The 18,112-nt window shown below is 42.1% G+C and overlaps 2 protein-coding genes across 2 annotated transcripts; both read left to right on the forward strand.

Moving 5' to 3' along the window:
- LOC117245754 (Fc receptor-like protein 5) lies at nt 1-1,867 on the forward strand. The gene is made up of 5 exons (XM_033609236.2): nt 1-74; nt 399-443; nt 563-829; nt 908-1,153; nt 1,343-1,867. The coding sequence occupies exons 1-5, from the start codon at nt 20-22 to the stop codon at nt 1,522-1,524; spliced, it is 795 nt and encodes a 264-aa protein (XP_033465127.1). The 5' UTR covers nt 1-19; the 3' UTR covers nt 1,525-1,867.
- Nucleotides 1,868-5,244: 3,377 nt separating this feature from the next.
- Nucleotides 5,245-13,068, forward strand: LOC117246444 (low affinity immunoglobulin gamma Fc region receptor III-A-like). The gene is made up of 10 exons (XM_033610336.2): nt 5,245-5,416; nt 5,618-5,662; nt 5,864-6,100; nt 7,191-7,436; nt 8,082-8,207; nt 9,523-9,579; nt 9,746-9,820; nt 10,923-10,988; nt 11,147-11,244; nt 11,841-13,068. The coding sequence occupies exons 1-10, from the start codon at nt 5,386-5,388 to the stop codon at nt 11,850-11,852; spliced, it is 993 nt and encodes a 330-aa protein (XP_033466227.1). The 5' UTR covers nt 5,245-5,385; the 3' UTR covers nt 11,853-13,068.
- The last annotated feature ends 5,044 nt before the right edge of the window (nt 13,069-18,112 follow it).

Genomic DNA, 18,112 nt, shown 5'->3' on the forward strand with positions numbered 1-18,112 from the left:
CTTTTTATACTTAAGTCTGATGCTCAGTCGGCAGCAAGTCAACATGGAGGTCACAGCTCTCTGCGTCACACTGTGTGAGTACTGACTCCGTCTCCACTTCCTGTCACATTTACAGAGACGATTTTAAATAAGATGTGATTGATAAGATACTTTAATTATGGCATCATGAAGGTTTCATGTACAAGAAAGTCTGAGTGACATCTGGCATCATAGATTTGAGTTTTCAGCTTTAAAGGCTGCCCCCCTCCCCCGGCCAGTTACTCCATTTTGGACGATGCATCTAGCAGTGGCTGAATCCTTTACTTCTCCCATCGTGTGTTTAAGAAGACAGAAACTAACAGAGAACATGCATTATTAGTTTCTGTGTGATGTTGAGCTCTGTTCTTTTGTCTCTCCAGTGGTGACTGTGTTTCTGCAGCTCGGTGCACATGCTCAGAGAGTTGGTGAGTAGCTTTGTTTGTGTGTAAAAGCTAAGAAGAAGACACCACTCAACAAACAGTACAGAGTTGTTCCTGTAGTGTTAATTCAATTCAGCTTCTTTCCGTGTGGTTTTCTGTGTCAGATGAAGGTTTCTGGATCATTCCAACCAGACTGCAGCTCTTTGAATATGAGCCTGTCTCCTTCAAATGCATCGGCTTTGATGGCTCGACTGGGTGGAACATTTCAAGGAAGGGCAAAACAGGAATTTCGACTTGTGGTGTTTCCAAGTGGGGGACGTTGATCGAGTCATCCTGCACCATAAGAGGTGCTTTTCAAGATGACAGTGGAGAGTACTGGTGCGAGGCTGGAGGGGGGAAAAGAAGCAACTCTTTGAACGTCATCATCAGCGGTATGTTTAGATGCAAACAGCAAGATTTGTTCTAACTCATGTTTAATGTAAAATCAACATTAAACTTGTGTTGTTCAGCTGGTTCAGTGATCCTGGAGAGTCCTGTTAGTCCTGTGAAGGAGGGAGATGATGTCACTCTGAGCTGTAGAAACAAGACGACCTCCTCAACCCTCACAGCTGATTTCTATAAAGATGGCCACTCCATCGGGAGCAGTTCTACAGGAAATGTGACCATCAACAGTGTTTCTAAGTCTGATGAAGGACTCTACAGGTGCAGAATCTCTGGAGCTGGAGAGTCACCTGAGAGCTGGCTGACTGTCAGAGGTGAGACACTGAGGAGTTATAAGACAAAATCATTTTCTGTTTATTGTTTGATGCTCAGCAGATTGATGAAATGTGTTTGCCTTTAAGGAGGTATAATCTGGTTCAGTGGTTCCCAACTGGTGCAGCTTCAGGGTCCAGATTCACTGTGTATCATGACGTCACCATACTAACTTCCTGTTGTCCGTGCAGCACCTCACGCAGAGACTCATCCCTCGTCAGATCACACGATCCTCATCTTCAGAAACATTATCCCTCTTGTGCTGATGGCTCCGCTGCTGCTGCTGCTACTGGCACTTCTTCACGGTGGGAAACTCAGAGGCAAACAACAAAACCTCAGGTCCACGCAGAATACAATACAAGAGGCTGAATGACAGACAGAGTTTATTAAAAGCTGGTTCTGTTGATAAGATAATAAAGCAGTAAACATCCTGTCATGCTTCATCTGGGTGCTCAACAACCTTCTTGTTTGTCTCTACAAATCTTATTATAAACATTTGATCTGATCGTCAGGGCGCAGTCCTTCAATCTGGATAACAATCTGGTTCTGGTGATCCATTTTATTTTCTTCGATAGATCATGTGATCCAGCTCACTTCTGTCCCAGTTGCTCAAAAAGAACTGGATAGGATCACTCTGATCCAGGTAGTACAGATTTTTAAGGGTTACCAAATCAAGATCAGGAGTACTTTAACTGGGCTTCAGGGGGCGCCAACATCCACACAAAATAAGACATCCTTAATTACCTCCACCAAGGAGGTTATGTTTTTGCCGGCATTGGTCTGTTTGTCTGCAAAATAACTCAAAAAGTTATGAACGGATTTTTTTTGATGATATTAAAGTTGAATGAAATCAGTTGACACAAAGTGGATAAAATAATAAATAAAGTCTATCGTCTAACAGACTAAGCAGCAATACCAATTTGTAAAGATGGTGAAAATATCACCATCTGGTGGCCGGAAAGCAGGTCTAGTTCTACTTGCTAAATATTGTTGTAATTCTAAAGTTGAAATTAATGTTCTGTGTTGGAAAAAAAGAAAGTGAAAAATACAAATACATATATATATATATATATTCTGTGTTGGTACAAAATAAAAATGAAATAAATACACCACCTGTTTCCTGGAATATTTCATGAGCAATAAATTCATTATTTTATCCACAGCCATGTTTACCTCACTCACTCTGTCATGATAAAGACACAATAATTCATCTTCACAACACTGAAACATTTTTCAAATGTTGAGGCAGGTCAGCGAGCACAGAGTAATAATAAGTGTTTTTATTTCAAAACTGGAAAAAGCATGACACACTATCTGCACTGGGCTTGACCTGTGGCCGTCACTAACAAAACTCAAAAAGTAGAAAACTGGAAGTGATAAACAGAGTTATGAGAATAATAAACTGCATTTTCACATCACCATATTTACAGTTTCAGGAGTGTATTTCTGTGATAATATATTTTCAAGCATTTATTTCAAATGTTTAATTATGCTGCATTGTGTTTCATACATATATATATATATATATATATATATATATATATATATATATATATATATAATTAAGTGATTTTTTTATTGATTAAAATTATAAAGAAATGAAATGTGCAATAAATTGAGCCATAAAGTCAATAAATAAAGTCAATACATTCATTTAAAAAGGGACATTAAGAAAGTTAAAGGTGATCACAGCAGACAAAACTGAAGTCTATATGCACATGTTCTTAATGTCTTTTTTCTTTGAAGCCACTGGATGGCGCTGTCTGTTCAACAAAGGTTTGAAAGCACACTTCACTGCCAGTCTGTCAACCTTGATCTTTAAACCAAGACCGCCATCTGGTGGAGTCAGAAAATAAAGAAAGTGGTTCATGACGCTTCATTTGTCCATCACTAGTTTTTGTATTTCAGTCTGAATCCGGCCCTCTACTGGGGGACCAGGGTAATCCTGATGTTTTGGATCAGAGTAATCCTGATCCTGTTCAAACTGAACGACACAAACTGGAGGTTTGATCCAGATAAGAAACCTGATTGGATGATCTGATCTTATCTGATGACATCATCCTGTTTTTCCTTTAAACAAGTAGATTTCAGGTTTGAATCGATCTGATTGGATCAATCCTGCCGGGCATCCCAGCTACATCAGCTGATCTCAAGTGATCTATCAGCTGATTGATGGAAGGGAGTCAGCTGATAGATCACATGATTCCTTTCTAAATCCCATTCATGGCGCCCTATTTAAACTGGCCTGTCTACTGTTGCTGCTTCCTCTGCTAGCTGCTTTGCAACCTGACTCCACCACAGCTCCTCCTTTACAAGCCGTGTCTGACTTATCAGTGTCATTTCTGTTTGTCATTGATGCTGCTCTGTTCTGTTCCCAGGGGTCTTTGCTGCTGCTCTTTCTCTTTTCTGCCTTTCTATGTAGGCGTATCAAAGGGCAGAGAGGCCCCCCAGAACAGAGCCATAGGGCCAAATATAATGCTGCAAATGGAACTAAAGTATTCTTTGTGGGTCCTGGCTGAAATATGTAACATTTGTATGTTTCTTTGGATCATGTCAACATCTTTAAAATGATGTATTATATGAGCGTCATGTGGAAGTGGAAGAATGGCGGATGGTTTTGACACCTGCCGTGCTGCAGACCTCTGCTCAACAAACAACACAAAGTATGTCGGTAGAAAGATGGCACTTGTGTCTCCTGCTGCTCTGTGACGTACTGTTCAGTGATTGATGACTGTTTGTTGTTTCTCAGGGTGGAGGAGCAGAGGTGTCGTGTGCTGTGACTGCATCAAGACCCGCAGATTCTCAGAAATCACATAAGTCACACATTTTCATGTTTGAAGGATCCACCTTCACACTCTGTGACACCCTCTGCAGACTGACCACAGTGTCTCTACACCTTGACGTGAAACATGTCATGTGAAATGTGTAAAGCTGTGATGTGCTTTGAAATGCAGCAAGTCAAAACAAGCAAAGAGGAAAACTGTGCAACATTATTTGAAACTTTAACTGCAGTTGAAGGTCATGTATGAGCGAAGCTATGTAGCATGTTTTTATTGAAGCATACAGAATGTAATAAAATTCTTCCTGTGGATGAACTGTTTTTGTCAGCAGGGGGCAGAATAGGGCCTGTCCAGTGTGTGTGTGTGTGTGTGTGTGTGTTTGAGGGTGAGGGAAAAGAAGGGAAGGAACCACAGGGGAAACACTGAGAGAAAGAAAAGAGGAAATCAACACACTGATGGTGTTTTTTTCCAGTTTGTCTGCATGTATTTATGGAAACCTGTGACCTCATCACCTCAGAGCTAGCAGCTAATTTACATCTGTTGTCCCCTGGCAGGAAGACAACAAACAAATAAATAAACAGAGCAGCAAAAACACAACATGAAACAGGACGATGCATAAAAGTCCTTCAGTGTGAGATCATCACAGACACAGTATATCTGAGGCAATCACTGCTGATGAAACTTCTGTGCTCACTTTAGCTTGAGGTTGGATTTAAAGGTTCACACTGCAGGGTGCACAGTAGATTCTGTGTTTGTGATGTTGATGTGCGTGGACCTCCACAGCGCTCAGCTGAGGTTGTGACCAGGTGTCAGACCGTAAGCAGCGCCACAATCACCTTGATATGTTTACAGCAGAAAACCTCGAGCTGGTCAGCTGGCAGAAGAGGCAGCAGGACAGTTTGCAGAGTGGTGAGTTTCCTCCTCTCGACAAGTGACTCACAGTCACACCGACCACAGAAAGACCCGCCAGCACTTGCAGAACAGACACAGGAGGCTAAACTGAGCAGAGCTGCCACAGAAGTGACTGCGTCTACGTCATCAGGCATCAGGATCATATGAGAAGATGTTAACCTGAGGAAATGATGTATCTCAGGATATTGCAGTGACCATGATCCCTTTGCATTTTAGTGGTCAGGTTGGTCACACCTGCCTCTGTGGACAGTCATTTATTTAATCATCTAGCTTTCCTGTTTTATACATCATGAGTTGAAGTTCCTGGTTCTCAGGGTTAAGTCTTTGGTTTTTGGCTCCACCCACTGATATTTAACTGAACCACTGAGGCAGCAGCTCTGTCTGTCTGTCTGTCTGTCTGTCTGTCTCTGAAGGTCTTCAGGTTGAAGCATAAATTTAGTGTTGCATGATCAACAGCAGGTTGAAGCCACACAGGAAGAGACCACCTCTCACGGGCTTCTGACACTTCAGTGTGATGCTCAGTCAGTCAGCAGTGAGGCAACATGGAGGTCACGGCTCTCTGCGTCACACTGTGTGAGTACTGAGTCTGTCGATTAAAACTAAATGATGAAGAATCTGTGATCTCTTTGTGTAAACTGTTTATTTTTATGTTAACTGTTGTGTCTCAGTAAGAGAGAGCACAGTGACTCTGGAGAGCAGCTGTAGGAGTGGATAAATCATATGGACGCCATGAACGTGTCTCTGATGTTTAGCTGCTCTTCTTTGTCTCCTCAGTGATGAACGTGCTGCTCCTGCTGGGTGCACATGATCAGGAAGTTGGTGAGAACCTGTCAGTTGTTCATTTATGTTGTTAAATCATTTACCATTGTGGCAGATGTGTGCAGTCAAGTGTTAATGACAGAGAATATGTTCACTTTATGGTTCATAGAAATAAATAAAAGTTCACAGAAGTTAACATTTTCTATGCATTGATATATTGTTTGTTTGAATGTGATTCTGTTTTGTCCTCCTCTGTTTCAGAATCAGCAGTGCTTCATGTCGACCCAAACAGACTGCAGTTCTTTGAGTATGAACCTGTAACTCTCCACTGTGAGGGGCCCACAGGAGAGGAACTCTCATGTAAATCTACCAGTAGGCTGACGTCAACAGGGTCGTCCTGCACCTTCAAAAATGTTTTTCCAGAAGACGGTGGAGAGTACTGGTGTGAGGGTAAAGGAGGAGGGAGGAGGAGCAACAGCGTCAACATCACTGTCACTGGTACGTTTGTATTAAGACAGCGTTTCCCTGCAGTGCCCCGTGTCCTGCATGCTTCAGATCTCTCCCTGCTCCAACACAGATGGTTTCAATCATCAACTCATGATGAGGCCCTGAAGCTGCTTGATAACAAGCCCATCATTTAAGGTCGTGTTTGCACCTGCTATTAACATGTGTTTCTGCCATCCAAACACAAGTGAGCAACTGATCACTCTGTTGCTGCCCCGCTCACAATTATAATGTCCGCACTTTTGCTAGCTGCTCAATAACGTGCTCGCTATTCTCGTGTACTGCTTGTGTGGTGCACTCATTTCAGCAGGGTGGTGTTGTCTCAAATCGTGCACTGCCTTCTTGCACTCACCTTCACCTCTTCTTCTTCTTCTTCTTCTGCTGCTTCTTCTTCTTCTTTTCAAACGATGGATCACAAACAGACGGTGGATCGTTATCACCAATATTTGACCTCTACCTCCGCCCACACATAAACCAAACTTGCACCACAGTGTCAGTGCTGATTGTAATGTCGCGCCATGGCTAAGAGCAAATTAGCTTGTTAGGGAATGCTAATGTTAGCACTCACATTATGGTTGATGCACTGAATCATCACAGACACACAAACATCACTGACGACTTCTATTCAACAACAGTTTTGGTACTTGGTGCAAAACCATGTCGAGCTAACAGGCTCTGTGTTGTTTGCTACGTCACAAAGATGGCGACCGTTGAGGCTGAGAAGTGTCCGTCATTCCACACTCAACTTTTGGACCGTTCTGAGTGTGTCAGTAGTACACTGCATGTTCCTGTACTGTGCAGTGTGAACACACTTAGTGCACTTACAGAATGAAGGAGGTGATCTGAGACACGCTGTTTGTCTAACTCAACTCAACATGGGTTAGTTATAGAGCATTACCTCATTGTCGTCAAATCAGCCACCACGCTCTGCATCAATGACATATTCTGGGTGTAAACAGGCTCGATCTAGAACATGCAGGACATGAGGTCCTCCGGGGAGGTTTGGGAAACGTTGCATGAAGACAACATGATTTATCATAAATTCAGTTTAACATGACATAAATATCAAACACGTGTTGTTCAGCTGGCTCAGTGATCCTGGACAGTCCTGCCCTTCCTGTGAAGGAGGGAGATGCTGTGACTCTGCGCTGCAGGAACAAGACAACCTCCTCAACCCTCACAGCTGAGTTCTTTAAAGATGGCCGCTCCAAAGAGAGCAGCTCTACAGGAAACATGACCGTCCATCATGTCTCCAAGTCTGATGAAGGACTCTACAGGTGCAGAATCTCTGGAGCTGGAGAGTCAGCAGAGAGCTGGCTGACTGTCACAGGTGAATCTCTGCATTGTGATACAAACACTGCTGCAGTTGTTGAATCTAATTCCCCATTAAAGTTCCGTCAGAGTCCCGTCAGGCAAAGTTTACATGGCTGATTTAAATATCTGAAATAAGGGTGCTGATATCGCAAGGGAGACGTCTTTTATCTTTGAGGTCAGCTTGATTTGACTCTGTTGCTCCAACTTCCAACATTTCCAGTCACAGTGAAGTGGAGCCACAGTCCCAGCTGGACGAGGACATCTAACTGGCCTACTGTCCTTGTCCCAGTATACAAGCACAGGAGGGGAATTCATTTATTGAGCCAAGTATGTGCGACTCCTCTACGATAGGTGGAGATATGCCCCCTTTCAGCTTGTTAGTATTGGACCTTTTTCCTGTTGACCTATTACGTCACAGACCAAACAATGGACAAACAAGTTAGCTACGGTTAGCTAGCAGCTAACTGCTACCATGGTGGACAACTTTACAGCTCTGTACATTTGGTCCGACTGAGCTGTGATTAAACTTTATTGGCAGAAAACTGTTGCTTATAGAAAGAGCATGAAAAGAGAGCACACAGAGGGAAATGATTTACAAGGCTTCTATCAGTGTCCTTGCAGGAGCTATACTAAGATACAGTGCCTACTCTTGTCACTGCAGAAGATCACAAAGAGACCACTCCCACCACCTCCAGCTCTACACCATGGATCGTTACGACTCTGTTACTGTTGGTTCTGCTGATGGTGGTGGGAGCACTTCACCTCGGCAAACGTTACTGGAACAGAGGTACGGACACATTTTTTTTTTAAATTTTATTTATTTAAAAGGGACAATATACAGCTCAAACATAAATGTCACCATTTGATGCACCTTACCAGATTATAGCTTCAAGCTAATTCGCGTCTGTAGTCCCTTGGCAGGTCACAGTAAAAAATAAAGTACAATAGCAAAACAGATAAAAACAGCATACAAGGATAGACAGAAAATAACAAGCTACTCGCGCACAGACACACACACACACACACACACACACACACACACACACTCCAAAAACCAAGTTCTAAAGACCACGTCTCTCTAATAACTTTGCTGCTTAAAGCGCTCAGAGTGAACTTTATCGTAAGGGAATCTCTGAACTGTTATTTTGTGAGATAAGCATATCAAGGATTTACACTTCACTAATAAGATCTGGGTCAAAAAACTGAAGTTAAAGTGTTTTTTTTTCTTTAATCAATTCATTTTTTTTTTTTTTTTGCTTTACTCACCTGCAACTGTTTGACATCAGTTACACTTTGACACACCCAGCAACAGATTTGGCCAAAAAAGAAAGAAAAAAAAGAAGAAGTGGGGTTCACTTATTAAAACAGAAAAATAATTAAATTACAAAAAAGAGAAAAAGGGGACCCACTTATTAAAAAAAAGTAAAAATAAAAACACTTTGTGAAACTTTACTTGAAAACAGGTTTGTGAATATACTCTTCTATATGCCACAGAATTTAAGGACATAATAATAGTTTTGCTCTAATTTTGCGAACAGTCGGCTGTTCACTTTATAAGTGAATCCAATCAGTGTGACATTTCAAAATATCCTCACACAATGGCTCATATGATCCTATTTATTAGTAGCCCATGAATGACAATACATCCTTAATGTAAAGTAACGTAACGTAAAGCTACAGTGGTTAGATTTAAGAAAAGAAACATGGTGAAGACGTAACTTAAAATGACTCAAAGTTCAAAAGGTCCTGAACACTGGTCTCCAGGGGAAAGTCCTCTGTCTTGTGACTCATTCACCGCCCCACCCTGCCTCCTAACTGAACTGCTTCCTTCGTTACTCCCATCAGCGCATTGGTCACACAATCGCAGCCTTCCAATAGACGTGAGTTATACACATGACACAGGCTCATCGTCATGTGGGATGTGCAATAATTTTGGTGCATTACTTTTCAAAGGAAAATGCACAAAGTGCATGAGAACAGTCTGAATATTTGCAGTCATAAAACAAAGTACAGAAAAAAGAGGACAAAGTGTGGAGGCTGTTGTATTTGCTGTCTCAGATACCTTCATCTTATGTTGACGTTATTATTCCTCTTTGCTGCAGTGTTGAACAACCTGCCCACACTGACTCTCCGCTCGAGCTCAGCTGTCGACCAAACAGGTGAGAACGCAAACCATCCGTCTAAGGGCTCTGTTAAAAACCCAGACAACAAAGTGCTTCAGACAAGGAAGCAAATTAAAATGATAGTAATGAATGAATTAATTGTCTTTGTGTTTGTCTGTCTGCAGTGTCTGTTATGTGAACTGATGCATGTTATTTGTTTCAGTCTCTGCAGAGGCCGGTGCAGCTGGTGGAGACAAAGGGGTGTATGCTACCGTAACAAGAAACAGGAAGAAGAAAGGTACGTCACCAGGCAGTGTTATTTTTGCTTTATACACACGTTTCTATCTCATGTTTAGCACCTACCACAGCAAACAACATCTACGTCGTATATTTAATCTGTTTAAAAGCTTAATCTTTTTTTAGAAAGTATTGTTTGCTTTACAAACTCACTGCCTTACCCTTTAGTACTAATGCCAGTAGCAGATTTAAAATATGACTATGGTGTATCAAGCGTAAAAAGTTATATGATAATTACACAGTTTGTTTGCCTTTGGCTTTGTCTTGTAAGACATGTAGGTGCTGCTGATAATTTGAGCTTCCTGGTTTCAAACCACAACAGACAACCACAGAGAAGACAAGGGCCCCTCAGTGTATGTGGGGTGGAGGTTATGAGTTAGCCACAGAACAAAAGGGTTACCCATTCCTATAACTTTGGACATGCATTCAATGTAAAATTAAAGTTTCTGTATCATTCTGTATTTGTTCTCTTTTTTGCCGCCCAACAGCAGCCCAGCACCGACATGAAAATGTTGGCATTGTACATTTCTGCAAACCACGAATACGTTGCATTTGTTTGTTTCAGACATATCATATCGTATCATATGGTATCGTGGCCCAAATCAACCACTGGGTTAAGGTATATTTTACGGCATCTGACATATAAATTTGTGTGTCATCTGCATAATAAAGAATAAAAAAATCCAAGTAATTAGAAAAAATACAATCAGAGCACAACAAAATCAAAAGAAGACCCAGAACTGAGCCCAGGGGTACCCCACAAAACAGTGAGGTCCAACATAAATAATACAGAGTTCCCCACATTTTAAAGGAGCAGTCTGACATTTTATCTTTTATTCACTTTTTTCTGCCTTCGATAAGAAAACTTTTACATATCTGTGTTTTAAGTGTGAAGCTGGAACGAGGACGTGATTAGCTTATCTTGGCATAAAGCTTAGTATCACCAGTATTTACCAAAATGTGAAACTAGTCGTGATACAATGAGAAACATTCAAGGAAACAAACACATTTTCCAACTCAATTTTATATTGATCTGCAGCATCATCACAGATGATGTTGATATATTCATCCATCAGCTGACTGACACTGTCTCTCTCCATCAGATGATGATGCATTGGTGTCTGCACCCGTCTACTACACCTTGGGCCTGGATGACACTCAACAACTGGGTGAGACTCATTTTGAGTGGAACGCAGTTTAAATGGTGACTGATGTTGGGAGGAAACTGATATCAGACACACCACCAATACTGTGAAAATAAGTCATTGGATGTTTTGTTGAGTCAATATTTGCCAACATTCTGACATCATTTCATCTGTTTTCAAAGCAGGACCAGGAGCATCTACCACGACAGCGACACCTGTTCCCTCAGCAGGGACCAACCCATCTTTAACGGACAGTGCCTTTTACTCTACAGTCCAGTGGGTAAGATCTTTAAGTCACATTCATATCATGAGGGATGGGTGGTAGAGTTTCATCACTGGAAAACTTGTGATGAAGAGTTGGTCACATGAGGGTTGTGACATGGTGTACATTGACTGTATATGGGCAGCACGGTGGAGCAGTGGGTAGCGTTATTGCGTCACAGTGACAGGGTTTCTAACCCTAACCCTTCTGTGTGGAGTTTGCGTGTTCTCCCCGTGTCAGCGTGGGTTTTTGTCCATAACTGAAGAATTCATTCACTAATTCTGACCAAACTTGACACAAATGTCTAACAGGATAAAATAATGAAGGTCAAAGGTCAAAGGTCAGCTTGACTGTGACATCATCATGTTTTAACGTCATATCTCAGGAACAGAAGGGGAGACATTTGGTCAGATACTGAATTGGTGACTCTAATCTTGAAACTGTGCTGATTGTATAGATCTTCTGTGTGTGAAGCATCCATGTTTTCAAAAATGTCTTTGAGAAATATTTTCATGTTTTTTTGTAACTTGACATTTCTGCAATGAATTCTGTTTTCACCACCCTGACGCACTTTGTCATGTGTGTTTGTTGTGTGTTGTTGATGTGTCTTACAGCCTGCTGGGTGACTGCTAATCAAAGGGGGAGCTTGAAAAGACGTGTTCACCATTTGACACAGTGCACCCGAATTAGCAACGCCATGACATGAGTGAAAACACAGAAGTAACACAGCCCCATACTCAAAGGTATCAGTGTTTGTTTTAGCAGCTTTTAGAATTTAGTCTTAAGACAAAAACGTTTATTAGTGTTAGTCACGTTTTAGACTTTTAATGATGATGTGTTAACAATGTGTGTGTCATGTCTCCAGCAGTGTGTGACAGGTTGTATAAGATAATGTGTGTGTCATGTCTCCAGCAGTGTGTGACAGGTTGTATAAGATTATGTGTGTGTCATGTCTCCAGCAGTGTGTGACAGGTTTAAGGGCTGATTTACAAGCACACACTTACTGATCATCATCTGAAAAGCTCAACATCTCTCTATTTATGCTCTCAACAAATAACTAATGTGAGCCAACTAGGATTTGTCCCCAGGTTCATTGTAAACTCTGACTTATCCATGTGACTGTTAAGAAGCAGAAACATAACTTGATTAAAGCCTGAATTCTTTCTTCATCTGCAACATGTTACAGTCAAAGATTAAAACTGGACTCTGAGCTCATTCACAGAAAACTGATCTGATTTCAGACTGTCTACACAGATAAATGAGCCTGTTAGACACCAATCAAATGCTGACCTTCTCCAGACAGTCCAAACTGAGTGGAGACGTGTGGGGAAGAGATTTAAAGACAGGCGGGTGGCTGCTTGCTCTGCTGCTAACAAGCGGAGCTAGCTGCTAACAGCCACCGCTGCAACTAACAAACTCCACAGATTCATTCAGCAGCTCCACCATCCACAGTCAGACACACACGGCTGATTATTTACTGCTGAATTACAGCTCACAACTCGCACCAACCCAAACATCCTGGTGCAGACTATTTACTGGAGTTTACAGCCTGTCAGTGCTCCGAGCTCATACTACTCATGTGGCAATAGAAAATAACTGCAAGCCTTCTGCTCTTTGTCCAACACTGACACGTCTCATCAACAAATATGAAACATTGATGTTATCATAGCTTTCATTATCTAGATCTAGTTTTAACTTGTCGACGTCTTGTCTTTGTCACTAAAAAACAAGGTTGTTGAATACTTTTCATCGTTGTTTTTGTTAATGAAATTAGCACTGTATCACAAATGAATGTTAATTTCTGTACAAATAATGTTTGAATAAAACATAATAATGGACGAACACACTGAGTTGAGAGACAATGCAATTTGTTGATAAAGTTGGAGCAGCCATCTGTACATGTGTGAGATCAGTGGATGAGCTGGACTGACACGGCTCTAAGTTCATGTGAAGCGTTTTAAACTGCACTGATGTGGTCGTGCAGTCTTCATCTGACTTCGCGTGTCTATTTTTAAAAAGCACCAGTTTATTATGGTCTGTCAGTTTAACCAACTGGTTCCATCTCTGTGTGAGAACTGTTGACAGGAACTGGTCTGCTGCAGCTCTCAGACGCGCTCACTGTGGTCAGCTGCTATCTTAATGGTGTCACGTTTATCTGAAGCACTGAGTCTGATTTTAACAGTGTCTTATGTGCACTATCTCGTGAAAGCAGTGCGTGGGTCATGAACGTGTGAATGTTCCTGACGAGAAGATACGTGACAAGTAACGACGAGTACAGAGTAGAAAGGTCATGTGTGTGTCAGAGGGGTTTGTGTTTTTATTGGTCTGTGACACAAATGTCATGTGTTTATCAGGGTCCTCGTCACTTTGACCAGGCTGATAGATCTGGCTTCAACTGTCTGCTCCTGCATGAATGAATGAGGGGTTAAAGCTGTGTGTGCCCTGATGAAGACATGAATTATTTCACTTTCATTAAAGTAAACGGAGCAGTTTAAACTAACTGCACACGCATTAGAGCAAAGCTTCTTCAAGTTCGGCCCAGCAAACCCAGAAGTGATGAAAAAGGCTTCAGAATTGATTTTAAGATTCTTTTATTAGTTTTTAAAGCTCTTAATGGTCTTGGTCCTTCTTCTTTATCAGATCAGCCCTCTGGGACCCTCAGGTCCTCTGGTAGTTAATTATTCCAGGTGTTAGAACTAAAGCCCACGGTGAGGCGTCCTTTTCTTACTACGGCCCACGTCTTTCTTAGACATTTTATCATTGTCATATTTTAAATCCTTTATTTATTTCTTATTGATAACTTTTAGTCATATATCTAATATGCTTTTAAAGTTATCTATTTATCTATATACTTTTATTTATGTATTTATTTATTTATTTTTTATTTTATCTTTATTTTTTATTTCTATTTATATATTTTATTGCTATTTCTATTTATTCTTATTCCATCTATTTTTTTAACACTTTTATTTTTTAGGTTTTCTTAAGCCTCTTTCACACACAGCGCGATTTTTGCAGCGCCCACCGCGGGGTAGGGCGCAGAGCAAGCGGAGAGCAAGGCGCGCAAGACAGGATTTGGGGGAGTACAGGCTCGTTCAGGAGCTACAGCTCCATGGTGACCGCTTCCGGGTCTACTTCAGGCTCTTCTCTGCTATTGGACGCGCTGAGGTGTTGTCACAGTGCGTTGCGGTGAAATTAAAATTTTTTCAATTCGAGCGCAGGCTGGCTGCGCGCAGACGCCACGACATGCGCCCTCTCGCGTGCTGCTCAGCTCTGCGGCAGAGCAGTATGCCTTTGCGCCACGATAGCACATACACAATGAATGGGTTCATCGGCAGAGGTCTGCGCTTTGCACACTCTGTGTGAAAAGGGCTTTACTTATATTTTATCTCCGAGGAAACGCCATCAGTGAGGAAACCACTGATGGCGTTTCCTCGGTTCTCTCAGGTCCTTGCACCTCGCGCTGGTGTGCGTCTCGTGTCTGGACTGTGTCTGGATGTGATTTGGCCTGACTACATCTACGCCTGGCACCATGTGTTTCCATCAGGGCATGATGGTGCCGGGTGTGGGTGTGGTCGGGCTGCGTCGTGTCTGGACGCAGTCCGGACGCAGGATGCATTTGTCTTTTTATTTTGTGAAGCACTTTGTGGTGCAGTTTATTGCATGAAAATGTGCTATATAAATAAAGTTTGGTTGATTGATTGAAAGGCTGTAATAAAGTCTCGTGAGCTGAGTCTTGGTGCAGGGCCAGGTTTCACACACAGCTCGTGCAGTGTACTCCAAGTGCCTTTTTCCTGAAGACATGAATTCCTGCTTAAAAACAGATGTCCACAGACACAATGTCATGCTCTCATAAGTGCACTCTGCTCAACCTGTTCTCAGTTCATCAAGTACAAACCGCAAATGTGACTACGTTAAATGCTTATGTGACCGAGCCTTTAGGGAGACGCAGTTAATGGTCACTTTGTTACAAAAAACAATCTGAATTTGTCAGAAGGATCAAATTACAAATCACACGCCAAAGTGAAAGTATGGATCTGTCAGAGAAGCAGAAGTGCCGGAGGTGCCGCACCTTCGTCTGGCTAACACTGGAAATATGAGGCAGGCTGTGGTTTGGCAAAGGAAACCCAGGATGACTCAATCACTGAAATGATGCTTTGTTTATTTCCTGCTTTCAGTTCATATTTTGGCAGCGTTCCCAAGAAATGAGTTCACACACACACACACACACTCGCAGACGATGATGTAGTGTTAAGGGTTTTTACTGATCATGGGACCGAACCGGTTATTCTACATCAGCTGATTCTGAGGTGGCGGTCTTTAATACCAAATCCTGATTTACAAAAATAATAAAAATACAAAGATGAAATTACAGGAAGTCATGCTGTTTGCTGTGAAGCCAGTTAGAAAAAAATCCCAGTGATATATGTGTGTATAATTATATATGTGTGCATATAAGAGGTCATGATTTCAGGTTACTCCAGCAGCGGGTGCTGACATTGAAGCTCCTCACACAGTAACAGCCTGACATCATTATATGGTGTCGGCTCGTGTCAGAGGCAGTGCAGGTGAATGCTAAAGGCACTGTCACCCACAGGGGGCGCCACAAATGAGTGAAGAGCGTTATTATTTTTTACTAAAACTGTGAAAGCTTTTATTCTGAAATACAACATGAAGTCACAACAACAGAACTGCACGTCAGAGCCCACTAAATAATAGAGAGGCCTTTTTTTTGCCCCCCCCCCCCCCCCCCCCCGTTACACTTTACCTGCTCTCTGGGGGGGCGGAGTTATCTGACGTGACCTCACATGAACGCTGAAACACGCTGTATTGTTATCATGTCAAAACGACTCAACTACCACGACACTGCTGAGAGGATCAGCAGGAGGAGAGCTCATTCAGTTAGCTGTTAGCAGTTAGCAGCTAGTTATCGTTACCTCTAAGCAGCTCATGGAGGTTGCGCTGATTTACATTGTGAAGCGTTCAAGCTCTACTCAGTAAAAATGAGCACTGGGTGAGGATACATTTTAACGTTCTCCTGATGTGTTCAGTGTAATCTTGTAAAATGTAGCTTCTGGCTCACCTAGGGCATCGAACGTGCTGATTATATTCTCCTTAAAGTTCTGTGCAGGTTTTCTGTTGTTGAAGTCGTTCTGTATTTGTGTGAATAATATCGTCAGCATGTGACATTAAATGTTAAAGTGAGTGTAAATACTGAGACACACGCTGTCAGACAGAAGTGTTTTTCTTCCATGTCATCAAATAAAGAAAAGAGACACGGTTAATAACTGACATGGATCTGCACGAGGCAAAATGGGAATTATGTAAGTATTTTCTGGCTGAAGTAAGACTGAAGACACTTTAAAACATTAACTCAGTGACAAACCTAATTTTGTGATCAGGACTTTTATTGGACTCGTCAGTCTGACCTGGTTTGTAGTTGATGGGCCGAGACATCGAGTCCCAGAGCGCTGCACAGGAAGCTAGTTCCCCACTGTGCGTGTGGTGTCTGTCTGAATAGCAGAATATGAAATGTGCACATTTCCTTTCCTTAGTTCCTCCATTTATTCCTCGTCTGTGACTCAGACCCATTGAAGACTTCTACTTCTGCTTTTTCAGCACAAAGTTTACACGGGTACAGTTGGGGAAACCCAGGAGCTGTGACTGTGATGAAATGAGGACAGGACCACATTTACTGGACTTCATATTGATGTCACAGAAGGCCTCAAGCAACATTCTCTTAAATTTCTCCGGAGCTGTCAACGTTAATTTGTTTTTAACTGCATGATGCTATTTTCGCTGCTGCCTGACTCTCAGAAGCTGTAGATGGCTGAGTTTTAAAGCTACAGTGATGATACTGGCATCATATGAAACCCAAGGAATCCATGTTGTGCTAGCCTCTCAGGAAACCCGGTCTCACTCCAAAGTTCTGGGGCTTGCAGCATCAGACACTGACGAAAAAAGCTGCCCTTTAATGTTGGCATGATGCGCAGCAGGTTGCCGTTACACTTTAACGGCACTCGGCAGTGACGGGGAAAAGCAGTAGGACAAGAGCAAAGCTTAAGGCGGCGAAAGTCCGAGTTGTGGTGGATGAGTCCAATCAAACACCAACTTTCACCCGGGAGAGAGGTGTTCATGTCCCGTGTTCCTTTTTCCTAAACGTAACCACATGCGTGAGTTGTTGGAGGAAAACAAAACATCAGTTGGCGGTGTTGCACCGACGTAGTGCTTTTATTTTGAAAGAGACTGTGTGCAAACTGTACATTTGTTCATTACAGATATATGAGTATAAAAGCTTGACCCACAGTGCTGAGCTACACCTCAGATTAATCTTTAGGTTTCCAGCTTTCAGGTGACACGTACCACCTCTATGTAGCTTATACTGTTGACCTGCTGTCTCCAACAAAACATCCCGTCCCTCCTAAACAAAAGGCGTCTACAGTGCGTGGGTGTCAGGGTTCATTGTGTTGTGTCTCTTCCACCACGCTGCTCTGATCTGAAAGACATAAATCAAAAAGGACATTTCTTTGTCTCCCAATCAAACTGACGGCCTGAAACACTGTGTAGTAGCAGGTGTTGTCCCGTGTGTGAATACTTGAGATGCCACTAAAAAAGGTTGTAGGAAGAAGAAGAAGTTCAGAACTTGCTGTTAAATAAACTAAAGTAAATGTGATTGTTCAGAGTGTCAGCACTGGAGTTACAGAAAGAAATAATCAAGGACTGAGCAATGGCAAAAACATTTGTGATGCTGTTCATGTCAGCAGCAGCAGCAGCAGCAGTGGACCAAGTATTTGGATCCTTTACTTAAGTACAAGTACTAATACCACCCTGTAAAATACTCTGTTACTAGTTAAAGTCCTGCACTGAACATGTAAGTCATGTATGT

Source organism: Epinephelus lanceolatus, chromosome 22 (assembly GCF_041903045.1).
Source record: "Epinephelus lanceolatus isolate andai-2023 chromosome 22, ASM4190304v1, whole genome shotgun sequence".
NCBI classification, from domain to species: domain Eukaryota; kingdom Metazoa; phylum Chordata; class Actinopteri; order Perciformes; family Serranidae; genus Epinephelus; species Epinephelus lanceolatus.